Source organism: Colobus angolensis, unplaced genomic scaffold, assembly GCF_000951035.1.
Source record: "Colobus angolensis palliatus isolate OR3802 unplaced genomic scaffold, Cang.pa_1.0 Scaffold135, whole genome shotgun sequence".
Lineage (NCBI taxonomy): Eukaryota > Metazoa > Chordata > Mammalia > Primates > Cercopithecidae > Colobus > Colobus angolensis.
In genome coordinates, this window is record NW_012114433.1 from 3,008,729 (window position 1) to 3,024,320 (window position 15,592).

The following is a 15,592-nucleotide window of genomic DNA, read 5'->3' on the forward strand; positions in this document are numbered from 1 at the left end:
TTCCTTCCTTCCTTCCTTCCTTCCTTCCTTCTTCCTTTCTTTCCTTCTTCCTTTCTTTCCTTCCTTCCTTCCTTCCTTCCGTCCGTCCGTCCGTCCTTTCTTTCTTTCTGACGAAGTCTTGCTCTCTCTCTCAGGCACTGGTGCCATCTTGGCTCATGGCAGCCTCTGCTTCCTGGGCTCAAGTGATTCTCGTGTCTCAGCCTCCTGACTGACTAATAGCTGGGATTATAGGCACATGAAACCATACCCAGCTAATTTTTGTATTTTTAGTAGAGACGGGGTTTCACCATGTTGGCCAGGTTGATCTCAAACTCCTGTCCTCAAGTGATCCACCCGTCTTGGCCTCTCAAAATGCTGGGATTACAGGTGTGAGCCACTGCTCCCAGCCACTCTTTTAAATGTTTTTTGTAGAGACAGGGTCTTGCTGTGTTGCCCAGGCTGGTCTCAAACCCTTGGGCTCAAGCCATCCTTCTGTCTGTGCCTCCCAAAGTTTTGGGATTGCAGGTGTGAGCCACTGCACCCAGCCTGGTTCAAATATATTTTAATGAATTATATAGAATAATGGTCACAATTCTATCAGTAAAAATTTTTGAGCATGTCCCACAAGATATATATAAGTATTCATAAAGTATATATTTTGCTTGCTCAGAATATGGCACATATTATAAAACATAGAAAATGTTAAAAGGGAGAAGAAAGAAGAATGAAATAGACCAAGACGTTCTAATATTTTCTCCCATATTAACAATGGCTAGGCCGGGCGCTGTGGCTCATACCTGTAGTCCCAACACTTTGAGAGGCCAAGGCAGGCAGATCACCTGAAGTCAGGAAGTCAAGACCAGGCTGGCCAACATGGCGAAACCCCATCTCTACTAAAAATACAAAAATTAAAATTAGCCAGGCATGGTGGTGGGTGCTTGTAATCCCAGCTACTCAGGAGGTTGAGGCAGGAGAATCGCTTGAACCCAGGAGGCGGAGGATGCAGTGAACCTAGATTGCACCATTGCACTCCAGCTTGGCAACAAGAGTGAGACTCCATCTCAAAAAAAAAAAAAAAAAAAAAAATTAGTTGGGCATGGTGGTGTGGGTGCCTGTAATCCCAACAACTTGGGAGGCTGACGCAGGAGAATCGCTTGAACCCAGGAGGCGGAGGTTGCAGTGAGCTGAGATTGCACTACTACGGTCCAGCCTGGGTGACAGAGTGAAACGCCGTCTCAAAAAATAAAAACCCTGGCCGGGCGCAGTGGCTCACGCCTGTAATCCTACCACTTTGGGAGGCCAAGGTGGGTGGATCACCTGAGGTCGGGAGTTTGAGACCAGGCTGATCAACACGGAGAAACCCCGTTTCTAGTAAAAATACAAAATTAGCCAGCCGTGGTGGCGCATGCCTGTAATCCCAGCTACGCAGGAGGCTGAAGCGGGAGAATCAATTGAGCCCAGAAGGTGGAGGTTGCGGGGAGTCGAGATCGTGCCATTGCACTCCAGCCTGGGCAACAAAGTGAAACTCCATTTCAAACTAACTAACTAACTAACCAACGAACTAACTAACCAACCAACCAGGCTGGTTGTGGTGGCTCACGCCTGTAATCCTAGCACTTTGGGAGGCCAAGGCAGGTGGATTGCCTGAGCTTAGGAGTTTGAGACCAGCCTGGGCAACTAGTGGAACCCCATCTCTACCAAAATACAAAAAATTAGCCAGGCATGGCAGTGTGCACCTGTAGTCCTAGCTACTCAGGAGGCTGAGGCAGGAGAATTGTTGAACCTGGGAGGCGAAGGTTGCAGTAAGCTGTGATCCTGCCACCGCACTCCAGTCTGGGTGACAGAGCAAGACTCCATCTCTTAAAAAAAAAAAAAAGAAGTTGCTGGTGGAGTTACCCCATTTTAACAACTCTGGGCTAGAAGATTATGTAAAGTTTTTCAGAGTTTCTGTAGCTAATTATTTTGTGCAAGAAGCAGATCTGGCCACTCTCTTTTGTGTGAGACATTCAACTCAGCTGGCTTCTTCTGGGACACTGAATTTTCCTGATATGCTTGGGGTCTTTCTCCTTGGTGTCTGTGGTGGGACCGCCCCACCTGGTGTGTCTGTCTTGGTGCTCCTGGCCTTCTGTAGCACTTTCTGTCTTTGTCCCTTGACATGTTCTACCAGTGTCATCATTTTGTCTACCTCTCAGAAGCTGGCGACTTCTGGATCTAGGTCCCCAGCTCTGACACCCATCTTGAGCTAAGACTTTTATGACTCCAACTGCTTGCCAAAGTTGCACAGTCAAACTCTGTATGTCCCAATCTGCACTTAACTTTCCTCTGGACCTGCTGCTGCTCCCATTTCCAGTTAATGACACTTTCATCACCCAGAATTGAAAGTCAGAAGCCTGTGAGTCTTCTCACCTCCTTCTACATTGAATCAGTCACCAACTTTATTCTTATTTTTTAATTTTTATTTATTTATTTATTTGAGACAGGGTCTCGCTCTGTCACCTAGGCTGGAGTGCAATGGCGCGATCTCAGGTCACTGCAACCTCTGCCTGTGGGGCTCAAGCTGTTCTCCTGCCTCACCCTCCCAAGTAGCAGGGACTATAGGCATGTGCCACCACGCCCAGCTAATTTTTGTATTTTTAGTAGAGATGAGGTTTTACCATGTTGTTCAGGCTGATCTTGAACTCCTGACCTCAGGTGATCCACCCATCTAGGCCTCCCAAAGTGCTGGGATTACAGGCATGAGCCACTGCACCCAGCCAGTCAACAACTTTTAAAAAATACTTTAGCAAGGCACGGTGATACACACCTGTAATCCCAGCTACTTGGGAGGCTGATGCAGGAGGATCACTTAAGAGGCCAGGAGTTCGAGACCACCCTGGGCAACGTGGGGAGACCCTGTCTCTACAAAAAAAAAAACCAAAAAAACACGTGTTCTTCAAGTCACCCACTTGGATCTCTTCGAATTGCACTTTCCTTTCTCGCTCTAGAGCTTTGTAATAAACTTCCGTTCCTGCTCTGATTAAAAAAAATTTGCCAGGTGTGGGGGTGCCTGCCTGTAGTCCCAGCGACACAGGAGGCTGAATTAGGAGGATTTCTTGAGCCCAGAAGTTCAAGGCTGCAGTGAGCTGTGATCACGCCATTGTCCTCCAGCCTGGGTGGCAGAGTGAGACCTTGTCTCAAAAACAACAACAATATGAAACTTCAGTGTGTCCCTCCTTATGATCACAGCCTTTCTTTCTTTTTCCTGCTCTGTGGAATAGCCTCCTAACTGATGTGTCTATTCTGAACCATTTCCAGTCTGTCCATCACAGTGCAGCCAGAATAATTCATCTGAAATGCAAATCCAACTATCCTGTCCTTGCTGAAGCTTCCCGGCTAGCTCCCATCACCGGCTCCCTGTGACATGGCCCAGGGCCTCTTTCTCTAAACTCCCTGCTTTCTCCTTCAGCCTCCAATAAAAATTGCATCCTTCATTTTCTCCCCAGTGTTTTTTGTTTTTTTTTTTAAATTTATTTTTTATTTGAGATGGAGTCTTGCTGTGTCACCAGACTGGAGTGCAGTGGTGGGATCTCGGCTCACTGCAACCTCTGCCTCCTGAGTTCACGCAATTCTTTCGCTTCAACCTCCCTAGTAGCTGGGATTACAGGTGTCCGCCACCGCGCCTGGCTAAGTTTTGTATTTTCAGTAGAGACAGGGTTTCACCATGTTGACCAGGCTCGTCTCGAACTCCTGACCTCATGATTCACCCGTCTTGGCCTCCCAAAGTGCTGGGATTACAGGCATGAGCCACCGTGCCTGGCCAAAATTTACAACAAATCTTAATGCAATTATACAACCATGTAGCATCAAGAGTCTCCTAGTTCCATAAGATTAGAGAAACAGCAGTTTCCTACCTGCCATTTCTCCATCCCCATCAGCCACTTTCAGCTGTAGCTGATCCTTTCAGTGTTGCTGCTTTTTAATTTTAATTTTTTTTTTTTTTGAGACAGGGTCTGACTCCATAGCCCAGGTCAGAGGGCAGTGACTCGATCTCAGCTCACTGCAACCTCTGCCTCCCAGGCTTAAGCGATCCTCCCACATCATCCTCCTGAGAATCTGGGACTATGGCTGCTGCGTTTACAGGCGTGAGCTACCACGCCTGGCTAAGGGTGGTGGTGGTTTTTAAGTGAACACATCATGTGTCAAAATTACATTTAATTTGTCACTTAATAAGGAAACTAATATGATGTTATAACCAGTTTAAAAGAAAATTCAGGAAACACTCAAAAGTGAATTTACAGATAGATGCAAAGCTAGCCAGTATCCATAGGGCAGCGATCAGTACATTCCATGAGACTCATTTGTCTAATGAAACTAATCAGACTGTTTTCTTTGGACAGGAACTTGTTTGCCTTACTCTTAAGGTTTTTGGCAAATGACAGAGTTGTAAAGCAGCTCAGAGACAATGAAGGTGCTGGTCCCGATAAAATTACATAACCCGAAGGATGCACTGGGTAGCATGCCCAGTCATCGAATGTTTTTGTTCATTTCAAAGCCTTTTTGCAATTTTTTTTTTTTTTTCCTGAGATGGAGTCTCGCTCTCTTGCCCAAGCTGGAGTGCAGTGGCATGATCTCAGCTCACTGCAACTTCCACCTTCTGGGTTCAAGCGATTTTCCCACCTCAGCCTCCTGAGTAGCTGGGATTACAGACGCCTGTCACCACACCCGGCTAATTTCACTTGGCCAACACGGTGAAACCTCATCTCTACTAAAAATACAAAAACCACGTTACCTGGGTGTGGTGGCAGGCACCTATAATCCCAGCTACTCGAAAGGCTAAGGCAGGAGAATCACCCAAACCCGAGAGGTGGAGGTTGCAGTGAGCCGAGATCGTGCCGTTGCACTCCAGCCTAGGCAACAAGAGCGAAACACTGGCTCAAAAAAAAAAAAGAAAAACTCTATTATTTGCTAATTTGAGGGTGGGGGACTAAGCCCACAAAATGTTCTCTACCAGGCCGGGCGCGGTGGCTCACTCCTGTCATCCCAGTACTTTGGGAGGCTGAGGCGGGTGGATCATGAGGTCAGGAGATCAAGACCATCCCAACTAACTTCGTGAAACCTCACCTCTACTAAAAATACAAAAAATTAGCAGATGTGGTGGCACACACCTGTCACCCAGCGTAGGCGACAGAGCAAGACTCTGTCTCAAAAAAAACAAAAACCATAAATATGGCCGGGCGTGGTGGCTCACACTTGTAATCCCAGCACTTTGGGATGCTGAGGCAGGTGGATCACCCGAGGTCAGGAGTTCAAAACCAGCCTTACCAATATGGTGAAACTGTGTGGAGACTGTCCTAAAGATCTTAGCGTTTGTTAGGAAATATTTGGTGGGTGTAGATGCTTTTAAGACCCATATGTCGGCCGGGTGTGGTGGCTCACGCCTGTAATCCAAGCACTTTGGGAGGCCGAGGCAGGCGGATCACCTGAGGTCAGGAGTTTGAGACCACCCTGGGCAACGTGGGGAGACCCTGTCTCTACAAAAAAAAAAACCAAAAAAACACGTGTTCTTCAAGTCACCCACTTGGATCTCTTCGAATTGCACTTTCCTTTCTCGCTCTAGAGCTTTGTAATAAACTTCCGTTCCTGCTCTGATTAAAAAAAATTTGCCAGGTGTGGGGGTGCCTGCCTGTAGTCCCAGCGACACAGGAGGCTGAATTAGGAGGATTTCTTGAGCCCAGAAGTTCAAGGCTGCAGTGAGCTGTGATCACGCCATTGTCCTCCAGCCTGGGTGGCAGAGTGAGACCTTGTCTCAAAAACAACAACAATATGAAACTTCAGTGTGTCCCTCCTTATGATCACAGCCTTTCTTTCTTTTTCCTGCTCTGTGGAATAGCCTCCTAACTGATGTGTCTATTCTGAACCATTTCCAGTCTGTCCATCACAGTGCAGCCAGAATAATTCATCTGAAATGCAAATCCAACTATCCTGTCCTTGCTGAAGCTTCCCGGCTAGCTCCCATCACCGGCTCCCTGTGACATGGCCCAGGGCCTCTTTCTCTAAACTCCCTGCTTTCTCCTTCAGCCTCCAATAAAAATTGCATCCTTCATTTTCTCCCCAGTGTTTTTTGTTTTTTTTTTTAAATTTATTTTTTATTTGAGATGGAGTCTTGCTGTGTCACCAGACTGGAGTGCAGTGGTGGGATCTCGGCTCACTGCAACCTCTGCCTCCTGAGTTCACGCAATTCTTTCGCTTCAACCTCCCTAGTAGCTGGGATTACAGGTGTCCGCCACCGCGCCTGGCTAAGTTTTGTATTTTCAGTAGAGACAGGGTTTCACCATGTTGACCAGGCTCGTCTCGAACTCCTGACCTCATGATTCACCCGTCTTGGCCTCCCAAAGTGCTGGGATTACAGGCATGAGCCACCGTGCCTGGCCAAAATTTACAACAAATCTTAATGCAATTATACAACCATGTAGCATCAAGAGTCTCCTAGTTCCATAAGATTAGAGAAACAGCAGTTTCCTACCTGCCATTTCTCCATCCCCATCAGCCACTTTCAGCTGTAGCTGATCCTTTCAGTGTTGCTGCTTTTTAATTTTAATTTTTTTTTTTTTTGAGACAGGGTCTGACTCCATAGCCCAGGTCAGAGGGCAGTGACTCGATCTCAGCTCACTGCAACCTCTGCCTCCCAGGCTTAAGCGATCCTCCCACATCATCCTCCTGAGAATCTGGGACTATGGCTGCTGCGTTTACAGGCGTGAGCTACCACGCCTGGCTAAGGGTGGTGGTGGTTTTTAAGTGAACACATCATGTGTCAAAATTACATTTAATTTGTCACTTAATAAGGAAACTAATATGATGTTATAACCAGTTTAAAAGAAAATTCAGGAAACACTCAAAAGTGAATTTACAGATAGATGCAAAGCTAGCCAGTATCCATAGGGCAGCGATCAGTACATTCCATGAGACTCATTTGTCTAATGAAACTAATCAGACTGTTTTCTTTGGACAGGAACTTGTTTGCCTTACTCTTAAGGTTTTTGGCAAATGACAGAGTTGTAAAGCAGCTCAGAGACAATGAAGGTGCTGGTCCCGATAAAATTACATAACCCGAAGGATGCACTGGGTAGCATGCCCAGTCATCGAATGTTTTTGTTCATTTCAAAGCCTTTTTGCAATTTTTTTTTTTTTTTCCTGAGATGGAGTCTCGCTCTCTTGCCCAAGCTGGAGTGCAGTGGCATGATCTCAGCTCACTGCAACTTCCACCTTCTGGGTTCAAGCGATTTTCCCACCTCAGCCTCCTGAGTAGCTGGGATTACAGACGCCTGTCACCACACCCGGCTAATTTCACTTGGCCAACACGGTGAAACCTCATCTCTACTAAAAATACAAAAACCACGTTACCTGGGTGTGGTGGCAGGCACCTATAATCCCAGCTACTCGAAAGGCTAAGGCAGGAGAATCACCCAAACCCGAGAGGTGGAGGTTGCAGTGAGCCGAGATCGTGCCGTTGCACTCCAGCCTAGGCAACAAGAGCGAAACACTGGCTCAAAAAAAAAAAAGAAAAACTCTATTATTTGCTAATTTGAGGGTGGGGGACTAAGCCCACAAAATGTTCTCTACCAGGCCGGGCGCGGTGGCTCACTCCTGTCATCCCAGTACTTTGGGAGGCTGAGGCGGGTGGATCATGAGGTCAGGAGATCAAGACCATCCCAACTAACTTCGTGAAACCTCACCTCTACTAAAAATACAAAAAATTAGCAGATGTGGTGGCACACACCTGTCACCCAGCGTAGGCGACAGAGCAAGACTCTGTCTCAAAAAAAACAAAAACCATAAATATGGCCGGGCGTGGTGGCTCACACTTGTAATCCCAGCACTTTGGGATGCTGAGGCAGGTGGATCACCCGAGGTCAGGAGTTCAAAACCAGCCTTACCAATATGGTGAAACTGTGTGGAGACTGTCCTAAAGATCTTAGCGTTTGTTAGGAAATATTTGGTGGGTGTAGATGCTTTTAAGACCCATATGTCGGCCGGGTGTGGTGGCTCACGCCTGTAATCCAAGCACTTTGGGAGGCCGAGGCAGGCGGATCACCTGAGGTCAGGAGTTTGAGACCAGCCTGGCCAACATGGTGAAACCCCGTCCCTACTAAAAATATAAAAATCAGCCGGGTGTGGTGGCAAGCGCCTATAATCCCAGCTACTTGGGAGGCTGAGGTGAGAGAATCGCTTGAACCTGGAAGGTGGTGGTTGCAGTGAGCCGAGATCGTGCCACTGCACTCCAGCTTGGGTGACAGAGCGAGACTCCGTCTCAAAAAAAAAAAAAAAGACCCATATGTTTTCATTTTAGAACTTTAATTTGATTCCCTTTCCTAGGTTCATATTGAGATCCATTGAAGGCCCTCCCGGACTGACAAAGGCGTGACCTCAGGCCCACCACATCCAAGAACACGAAGCATGAGGGACAGAAGAGGGCCCCTCGGCACCTGCCTGGCACAAGTGCAGCAGGCCGGAGGAGGTGACTCGAACAAACTGTCATACAGCCTTAAGAAAAGAATGCCGACGGAGGGCCTTTGGCCTGCAGATGCACCCTCCTGGATGAATAAGCCTGTGGTTGATGGAAATTCACAGAGTGAGGCATTGTCACTGGAAATGAGAAAGGATCTGAGCGGGGCTGGCCTCTGGCTTCACAGTGGCAGCCCAGTGCTTCCATATGTGAAAGAATCAGTAAGAAGAAATCCAGCCTCAGCAGCCACTCGGAGCACAGCCGTGGGTTTGCTCCCTGCTCCAACAGAGTATTTTGCTCAGGTGGCCTGCAGTGGTGTTGAAGCTCTGGAGCGGGACTGGCTCGGAGGAGGGCCCAGGGCCACCGATGGCCACAGAGGACAGTGCACCAAAGGAGAGCCTCGGGTGTCACGACTGCTACGCCATCAAAAACTGCCAGAAATGGGAAGTTTTCAGGATGACCCACCAAGTGCTCTTCCCAAGGGTCTGGGCTCTGAGTTGGAACCCTCTTGCCTGCACTCCATCCTGTCTGCAACACTGCACGCGTGTCCCGAAGTGCTCCTGAATGATGAGACAAAACGAGTTTTCCTTGACCATTTAAAGCCCACGTTTTCAAAGCAAACGATAGAATTCAAGAAAATGCTTAAAAACACCTCGGATGGTCTGCAGATGACGCTGGGGTTACTGGCTCTGCAACCTTTTGAATTAGCAAATGCATTATGCCATAGTTAAGGTACAAGCAGAACAATACAAATAGATTACTTTTAAGAGTTGTCTTAGAATGATTTCTTTCACATTAAGTCTGGATGCAAACTCTGCAGCCCTTAGGTTCCTGCTGTAGTTTGTACGACCCGGCAGACTTAAAGTAAATTGAGTTTAAATTCAAAGCCGGTTGATGCGGAAGGAAATTTTTTAGCATGTGTTAAATTGTGCTTTAAAAGACATTTAAAGAGTTGGGAAACATTTCAGGAGATGATCATAGCCTTTATAAGTATCAGATTAGAACATACGGATTTACCATGAAGTTCTGTCTTCAACACCCATTCTAAAGGGCTACTGTCCCAAATCCTGTGTGTCCCTTCGGCTTGTCGATCACCCAATGGAAATGGATACTTGTAAAGTCTACACCACTGTACTTGGCGTTAAATCTTGTGGAACTCGTGGTAAGCTGTTATCATTTCTACACTTTGTAGAATGATTTTGGTCTACAGCAAAATTTGATCTCACTTCTCACACCCCTTTCCTTCCACTTGAAATGCAATGTAGACAGAGGCCCTGTGGTGAAAGTTGCAATATTAAGTTTACCTTTAGAAGATCCCTTCTCGGAACCCTGGCAGTGTTACCTTAAACAAGAATGAGCTCGGGAAAAAAGTAACTCAGTTACAGAGAAGCAAATCGAGTTATTTCCCTCATAAAAAGTTTCCCAGACTCTAGGAATTGCAGTATTTTGTAACCTAAAAATTTTCCAGTTGACTCCTTTTGTTGTCTGTTGATGACTTTAATAAAGGTCATTTAAGGGCGTAAGTTTTTAAAGACTCCCAAAGTGAGACTTAACCATTTTCAGGATTATTGATTGCATATACCAGTTTATGTTGTGTGCTGAATTACTATGCCATGTGCTATTTTAGTGTTTGGGGAAAATGAAAAATAAAATTTGTTCTTTAGCTTAATAAATGTCTTATTTTATATGTGTGGTCTTGGTTCTTCTTGTGTTTTTATTAATGCCGTTGTCGTCCTGATAGTTTTTATTATTTGAGACAGGGTCTTGCTCTGGCACCCAGGCTGGAGTGCAGTGGTGTGATCATAGCTTACTATAACCTTGAACTCCTGGGCTCCAGCGATCCTCTACCACTCCAGCCACCTAAGTCGCTAGGACTACAGTTGCATGCCACTGTGGACATTTTTTTTTTTTTTTTTGAGATGGAGTCTTGTTCTGTCACCCAGGCTGGAGTGCAGTGGCACAATCTCAGCTCACTGCAAGCTCCGCCCCCCGGGTTCATGCCATTCCCCTGCCTCAGCTTCTCAAGTAGCTGGGACTACAGGCGCTCCCCACCACGCTGGCTAATTTTTTGTATTTTTTAGTAAAGACATGGTTTCACCGTGTTAGCCAGGATGGTCTTGATCTCCTGACTTCGTGATCTGCCCGCCTCGGCCTCCCAAAGTGCTGGGATTACAGGCATGAGCCACCTCGCCCGGCCTTCCTTTTTTTAAAAAATGAAGTTTACTCCTTTGGGATTGAACTTTCCATGACCCACCAACTGTTTTATTTCCTTTGTTTTGTAGGTTGCAAGTATATGTATGTTCAGCCAATTGCAAAAAGTACAGAATTCCCTATTAAGCATCCAGTGATATATTAATAATTTTTTATAGTTTTTTTTTTTTTTTCTGGAGAGACAAAGTCTCACTATGTTGCTTAGGCTGGTCTTGACTCCTGGCCTCAAGCAATCCTCCTGCCTCAGCCCCTAAAGTGCTAAGATTACAGGCATGAGCCACTGTCCCTGGCCTTTTCTTTCTTTTTTTTTTTTTTTGAGACTGAGTTTTGCTCTTGTTTCCCAGGCTGGAGTGCAATGATGTGATCTCGGCATACTGCAACCTATGCCTCCCAGGTTCAAGCGATTCTCCTGCCTCAGTCTCCCGAACAGCTGGGATTACAGACATGCACCACCATGCCTGGCTAATTTTTGTATTTTTAGTAGAGATGGGGTTTCACCATGTTAGCCAAGATGGTCTTGATCTCCTGACCTTGTGATCCACCCGCATCAGCCTCCCAAAGGGCTGGAATTACAGGCATGAGCCACTGTCCCTGGCCTTTTCTTTCTTTTTTTTTTTTTTTGAGACTGAGTTTTGCTCTTGTTTCCCAGGCTGGAGTGCAATGATGTGATCTCGGCATACTGCAACCTATGCCTCCCAGGTTCAAGCGATTCTCCTGCCTCAGTCTCCCGAACAGCTGGGATTACAGACATGCACCACCATGCCTGGCTAATTTTGTATTTTTAGCAGAGACAGGGTTTCTGTATGTTGACCAGATTGGTCTCGAACTCTACCTCAGGTGATCTGCCCACCTTGGCCTCCCAAAGTGCTGGGATTACAGGCATGAGCCACCTCGCCCGGCCTTCCTTTTTTTAAAAAATGAAGTTTACTCCTTTGGGATTGAACTTTCCATGACCCACCAACTGTTTTATTTCCTTTGTTTTGTAGGTTGCAAGTATATGTATGTTCAGCCAATTGCAAAAAGTACAGAATTCCCTATTAAGCATCCAGTGATATATTAATAATTTTTTATAGTTTTTTTTTTTTTTTCTGGAGAGACAAAGTCTCACTATGTTGCTTAGGCTGGTCTTGACTCCTGGCCTCAAGCAATCCTCCTGCCTCAGCCCCTAAAGTGCTAAGATTACAGGCATGAGCTGACATGCTTTCATATTGTGACATTAAAATACAGTGTGCATGCCGGGGGTGGTGGCTCACACCTGTAGTCCCAGCACTTTAGGAGGCTGAGGTGGGTGGATCACCTGAGGTTGGGAGTTCGAGACCAGCCTGACCAACATGGTGAAACCGTGTCTCTAATAAAAATACAAAAATTAGTCGGGGCATGGTGGTGGGCGCCTGTAATTCCAGCTACTTGGGAGGCTGAGGCAGGATAATCACTTGAACCTGGGAGGCAGAAGTTGCAGTGGGCCAAAATCACGCCACTGCTCTCCAGCCTGGGCAACAAGAGCGAAACTCTGTCTCAAAACGAACAAAACGAAAAAAATCCTGCATTTTACATGCATTTTTCTTTTTCTTTGTTTCTTTTTTTTTTGAGACAGAATCTTGCTCTGTTGCCCAGGCTGGAGTGCACACATGGTATGATCTCGGTTCAAGCAATTATCCTGCCTCAGCCTCCCAAGTAGCTGGGATTACAGGTATATGCCACCACTTCCAGCTAATTTTTGTATTTGTAGTAGAGATGGGGTTTCACCATGTTGGCCAGGCTGGTCTCGATCTCTTGACCTCGTGATCTGCCCGTCTCGGCCTCCCAAAATGCTGGGATTACAGGCATGAGCCACCGTGCCTGGCTAAAAAAAATTGTAATACATTTACCTGAACAGTATGTGTGAAGTCAGAGATGGAAACTGCCAGTGAGTGGTAGAAGTTTTGAAACACACCCTGTTCAATGGATAATATATTCAACATAAAAACTCAAAATGAGAAGCCTACATAAGATTTGATTATTATTAAATGAGTTTAATGACTGCTCCTACTTGGCTCTCCTTTGTTTCCAGAATGTTCTCTCTCATTTCTCCAAACATTTTATGTTTATCGAAACTTGATGGCTGGGCTTGGTGGCTCATGCCTGTAATCCCAGGACTTTGGGAGAGGAGGATTGCTTGAGTCCAGGAGTTGGAGACCAGCCTGGACAACATAGTGAGAACCCCATTTCTACAAAAAATTTAAAAATTAGCTGGGCATGGTGGTGTATGCCAATCGTCCTAGCTATACAGACAGCTGAGGCAGGAGGATCTCTTGAGCCCAGGAGCTTCAGGCTGCAATGAGCTATGATCACACCACTGCACTCCAGCCTGGGTGACAGAGACTCAGTCTCAGGAAACTAAAAAATAATAAAAAATAAAAAACCTTCATTAATCAGATAAATTTAAAAAACATCTGAAGGCTGGGCACAGTGATGCATGCCTGTAATCCCAGGACTTTGGGAAGCCGAGGTGGGTGGATCACCTGAAGTCAGGAGTTTGAGATCAGTGATACCCCGTCTCTACTAAAAATGCAAAATTAGCCAGGTGTGTTGGTGCACGCCTGTAATCCCAGCCACTCGGGAGGCTGAGGCATGAGAATTGCTTGAACTGAGGAGGCAGAGGTTGCAGTGAGCTGAGATTGGGCCGTTCACCCCAGCCTGGGCAACAAAAGTGAAACTCTGGGCGCCAGGCACGGTGGGTGGCTCACGTCTGTAATCCCAACACTTTGGGAGGCCAAGGCGGGTGGATCACCTGAGGTCAGGGATTCGAGACCAGCCCGACCAACATGGTGAAACCCTATCTCTACTAAAAAATACAAAAATTAGCTGGGCATGGTGGCGCATGACTGTAATCCCCATTACTCAGAAGGCTGAGGCAGGAGAATTGCTTGAACTTGCAAGGCGGAAGTTGCAATGAGCCGAGATCGCACCATCGCACTCTAGCCTGGGCAAAAGAGCAAGACTCTGTCTCAAAAAAAAAAAAAAAAAAATCTGACTACTTTCATTTGCCCTTTAAGCCCTACAAACCAGTCATTGAGTGCTGTAGTCTGTATGAGAAACATTTGGAAAAGATTTTCAAAGGGGCTTGCTTAGGAATGGTAAACTTCGTAGGATAATTTTTTTTTTCTTCCTGCAATCAGTAGTCTTGCTTTATCGAGGTATATCAAGACTTTTAACAAAGTGTTTTGGTTGAGTTTGGAGGGCATGTTCCAGGTGGCCTGTTGTGTCTGACAAGTCCTTGAGTGTGATGCTTTCTTATTTTTATTGCATTTTGTTTTGTTTTATTTTATTTTAGACAGGGTCTCACTCTGTCACCCAGACTGGAGTGCAGTGGCACGATCTCGGCTCACTGCAACCTCTGCCTCTCGGGTTCATGCAATTCTCATGCCTCAGCCTCCTGAGTAGCTGGGATTATAGGTGCCCCACCATGCCCAGTTAATTTTTGTATTTTTAGTAGAGACGGGGTTTCGCCATGTTGACCAGTCTGATCTCGAATTCCTGACCTCAAGTGATCCGCCTGCCTTGGCCTCCCAAAGTGCTGGGATTAGAGGCATGAGCCGCCTCACCTGAATGTGTACATATATATAGCATTTTTTTGCCCAGGTTGCTGCTGCCTCAGTCTCCTAAAGTGCTGAGATTACAGGCATGAGTGCCACTGCACCTGGCTTGCTTTTAGTTTTTTTTTTTAAGGCAGTGAACTTAACCTGTTTTCTTTTTCCTTGTTTGCCTCCTAAGAGTTCTGATTCTAGGCAGTGCATAACTGACTCACACCTAGAATCCCAGCACTTTGGGAGGCAGAGGCAGGTGGATTACTTGAGCTCAGGAGTTCTAGGCCAGCCTGGGCAACCTAGCAAGACCATCTCTACAAAAACACAAAAACATTAGCTGGGTGTGGTGGTGTGCATCTGTAGTTCCGGCTACTCAGGAGATTGAGGGAGGATCACTTGGGCCTGGGAGATTGAGGCTGCAGTGAACTGTGATTGCACCACTGCACTCCTGCCTGGGTGGCAAGGAGAGACCCTATCTCAAAAACACCCCCAAAAACCCCATAAAGAGTTCTGACTCTGCTCTAAGAAAAAAAAAATCAGTAATTTGAAGATTACTAAGTAGGCTCTGTTTTTTTGTTGTTGTTTGTTTTTTGAAACAGAGTCTCGATCTGTCGCCCAGGCTGGAGTGTAGTGGCGCGATCCCAGCTCACTGCAACCTCTGCATCCTGGGTTCAAGCGATTTTCCTGCCTCAGCCTCCTAAGTAGCTGGGACTACAGATGCCCGCCACCGTGCCCGGCTAATTTTTGTATTTTTAGTAGAGACAGGGTTTCACCATGTTGGCCAGGCTGGTCTTGAACTCCTGATCTCAGATGATCCACCTACCTTAGCCTCCCAAAGTGCTGGGATTACAGGTATGAACCACTGTGCTCGGCCGGCTTATCTTATATTATACTTCGATTTACCAGCACTCCACTGCGGCTTATTTTCAGTGACTTGGAGAAAGATATCTATGCTCCTGGTAAATTGCATAGCTGCCTCTTTTCAGTGGATGTCTCAGATGCCTGGAAACATCTAGGTCTTTGTAGGACACCTAAGGGGGATTTCATACCCAGAACATAGGTACAGACTTACGACTCCATGTAGGAAAAGCACGGTTTCTTGGGTTTTCTGTTTGTTTGTTTTTTTTGTTTTTACACGGAGTCTCGCTCTGTCACCCAGGCTGGAGTGCGGTGGCGTGATCTTGGCTTACTGCAAACTCCGCCTCCCAGGTTCAAGCGATTCTCCTGCCTCAGCCTCCTGAGTAGCTTGGATTACAGGCGCTAGCTACCATGCCTGGCTAATTTTTGTATTTTTAGTAGAGACGGGGTTTCACTGTGTTGGTCAGGCTGGTCTTGAACTCCTGACCTCGTGATC

At 46.4% G+C, this 15,592-nt stretch overlaps 2 protein-coding genes across 3 annotated transcripts in view; both read left to right on the forward strand.

Moving 5' to 3' along the window:
* Positions 1-8,946, forward strand: part of LOC105506305 (uncharacterized protein MGC39606-like) — a 21,389-nt gene extending 12,443 nt beyond the window's left edge. The window contains exon 2 of one of the 2 annotated variants that reach the window (XM_011934382.1): positions 8,332-8,946. In XM_011934382.1, coding sequence (XP_011789772.1) covers positions 8,332-8,352 — 21 coding nt within the window. In that variant the 3' untranslated portion in view covers positions 8,353-8,946. The remainder of the gene's footprint in view (positions 1-8,331) is intronic. The other variant, XM_011934381.1, reaches the window with a different exon arrangement.
* FAM220A (family with sequence similarity 220, member A) overlaps positions 1-10,148 on the forward strand; it is a 22,597-nt gene extending 12,449 nt beyond the window's left edge. The window contains exon 2 of the mRNA XM_011934383.1: positions 8,332-10,148. Within this exon, the coding sequence (XP_011789773.1) occupies positions 8,413-9,192 (780 nt within the window). The 5' untranslated portion in view covers positions 8,332-8,412 and the 3' untranslated portion in view covers positions 9,193-10,148. The remainder of the gene's footprint in view (positions 1-8,331) is intronic.
* The last annotated feature ends 5,444 nt before the right edge of the window (positions 10,149-15,592 follow it).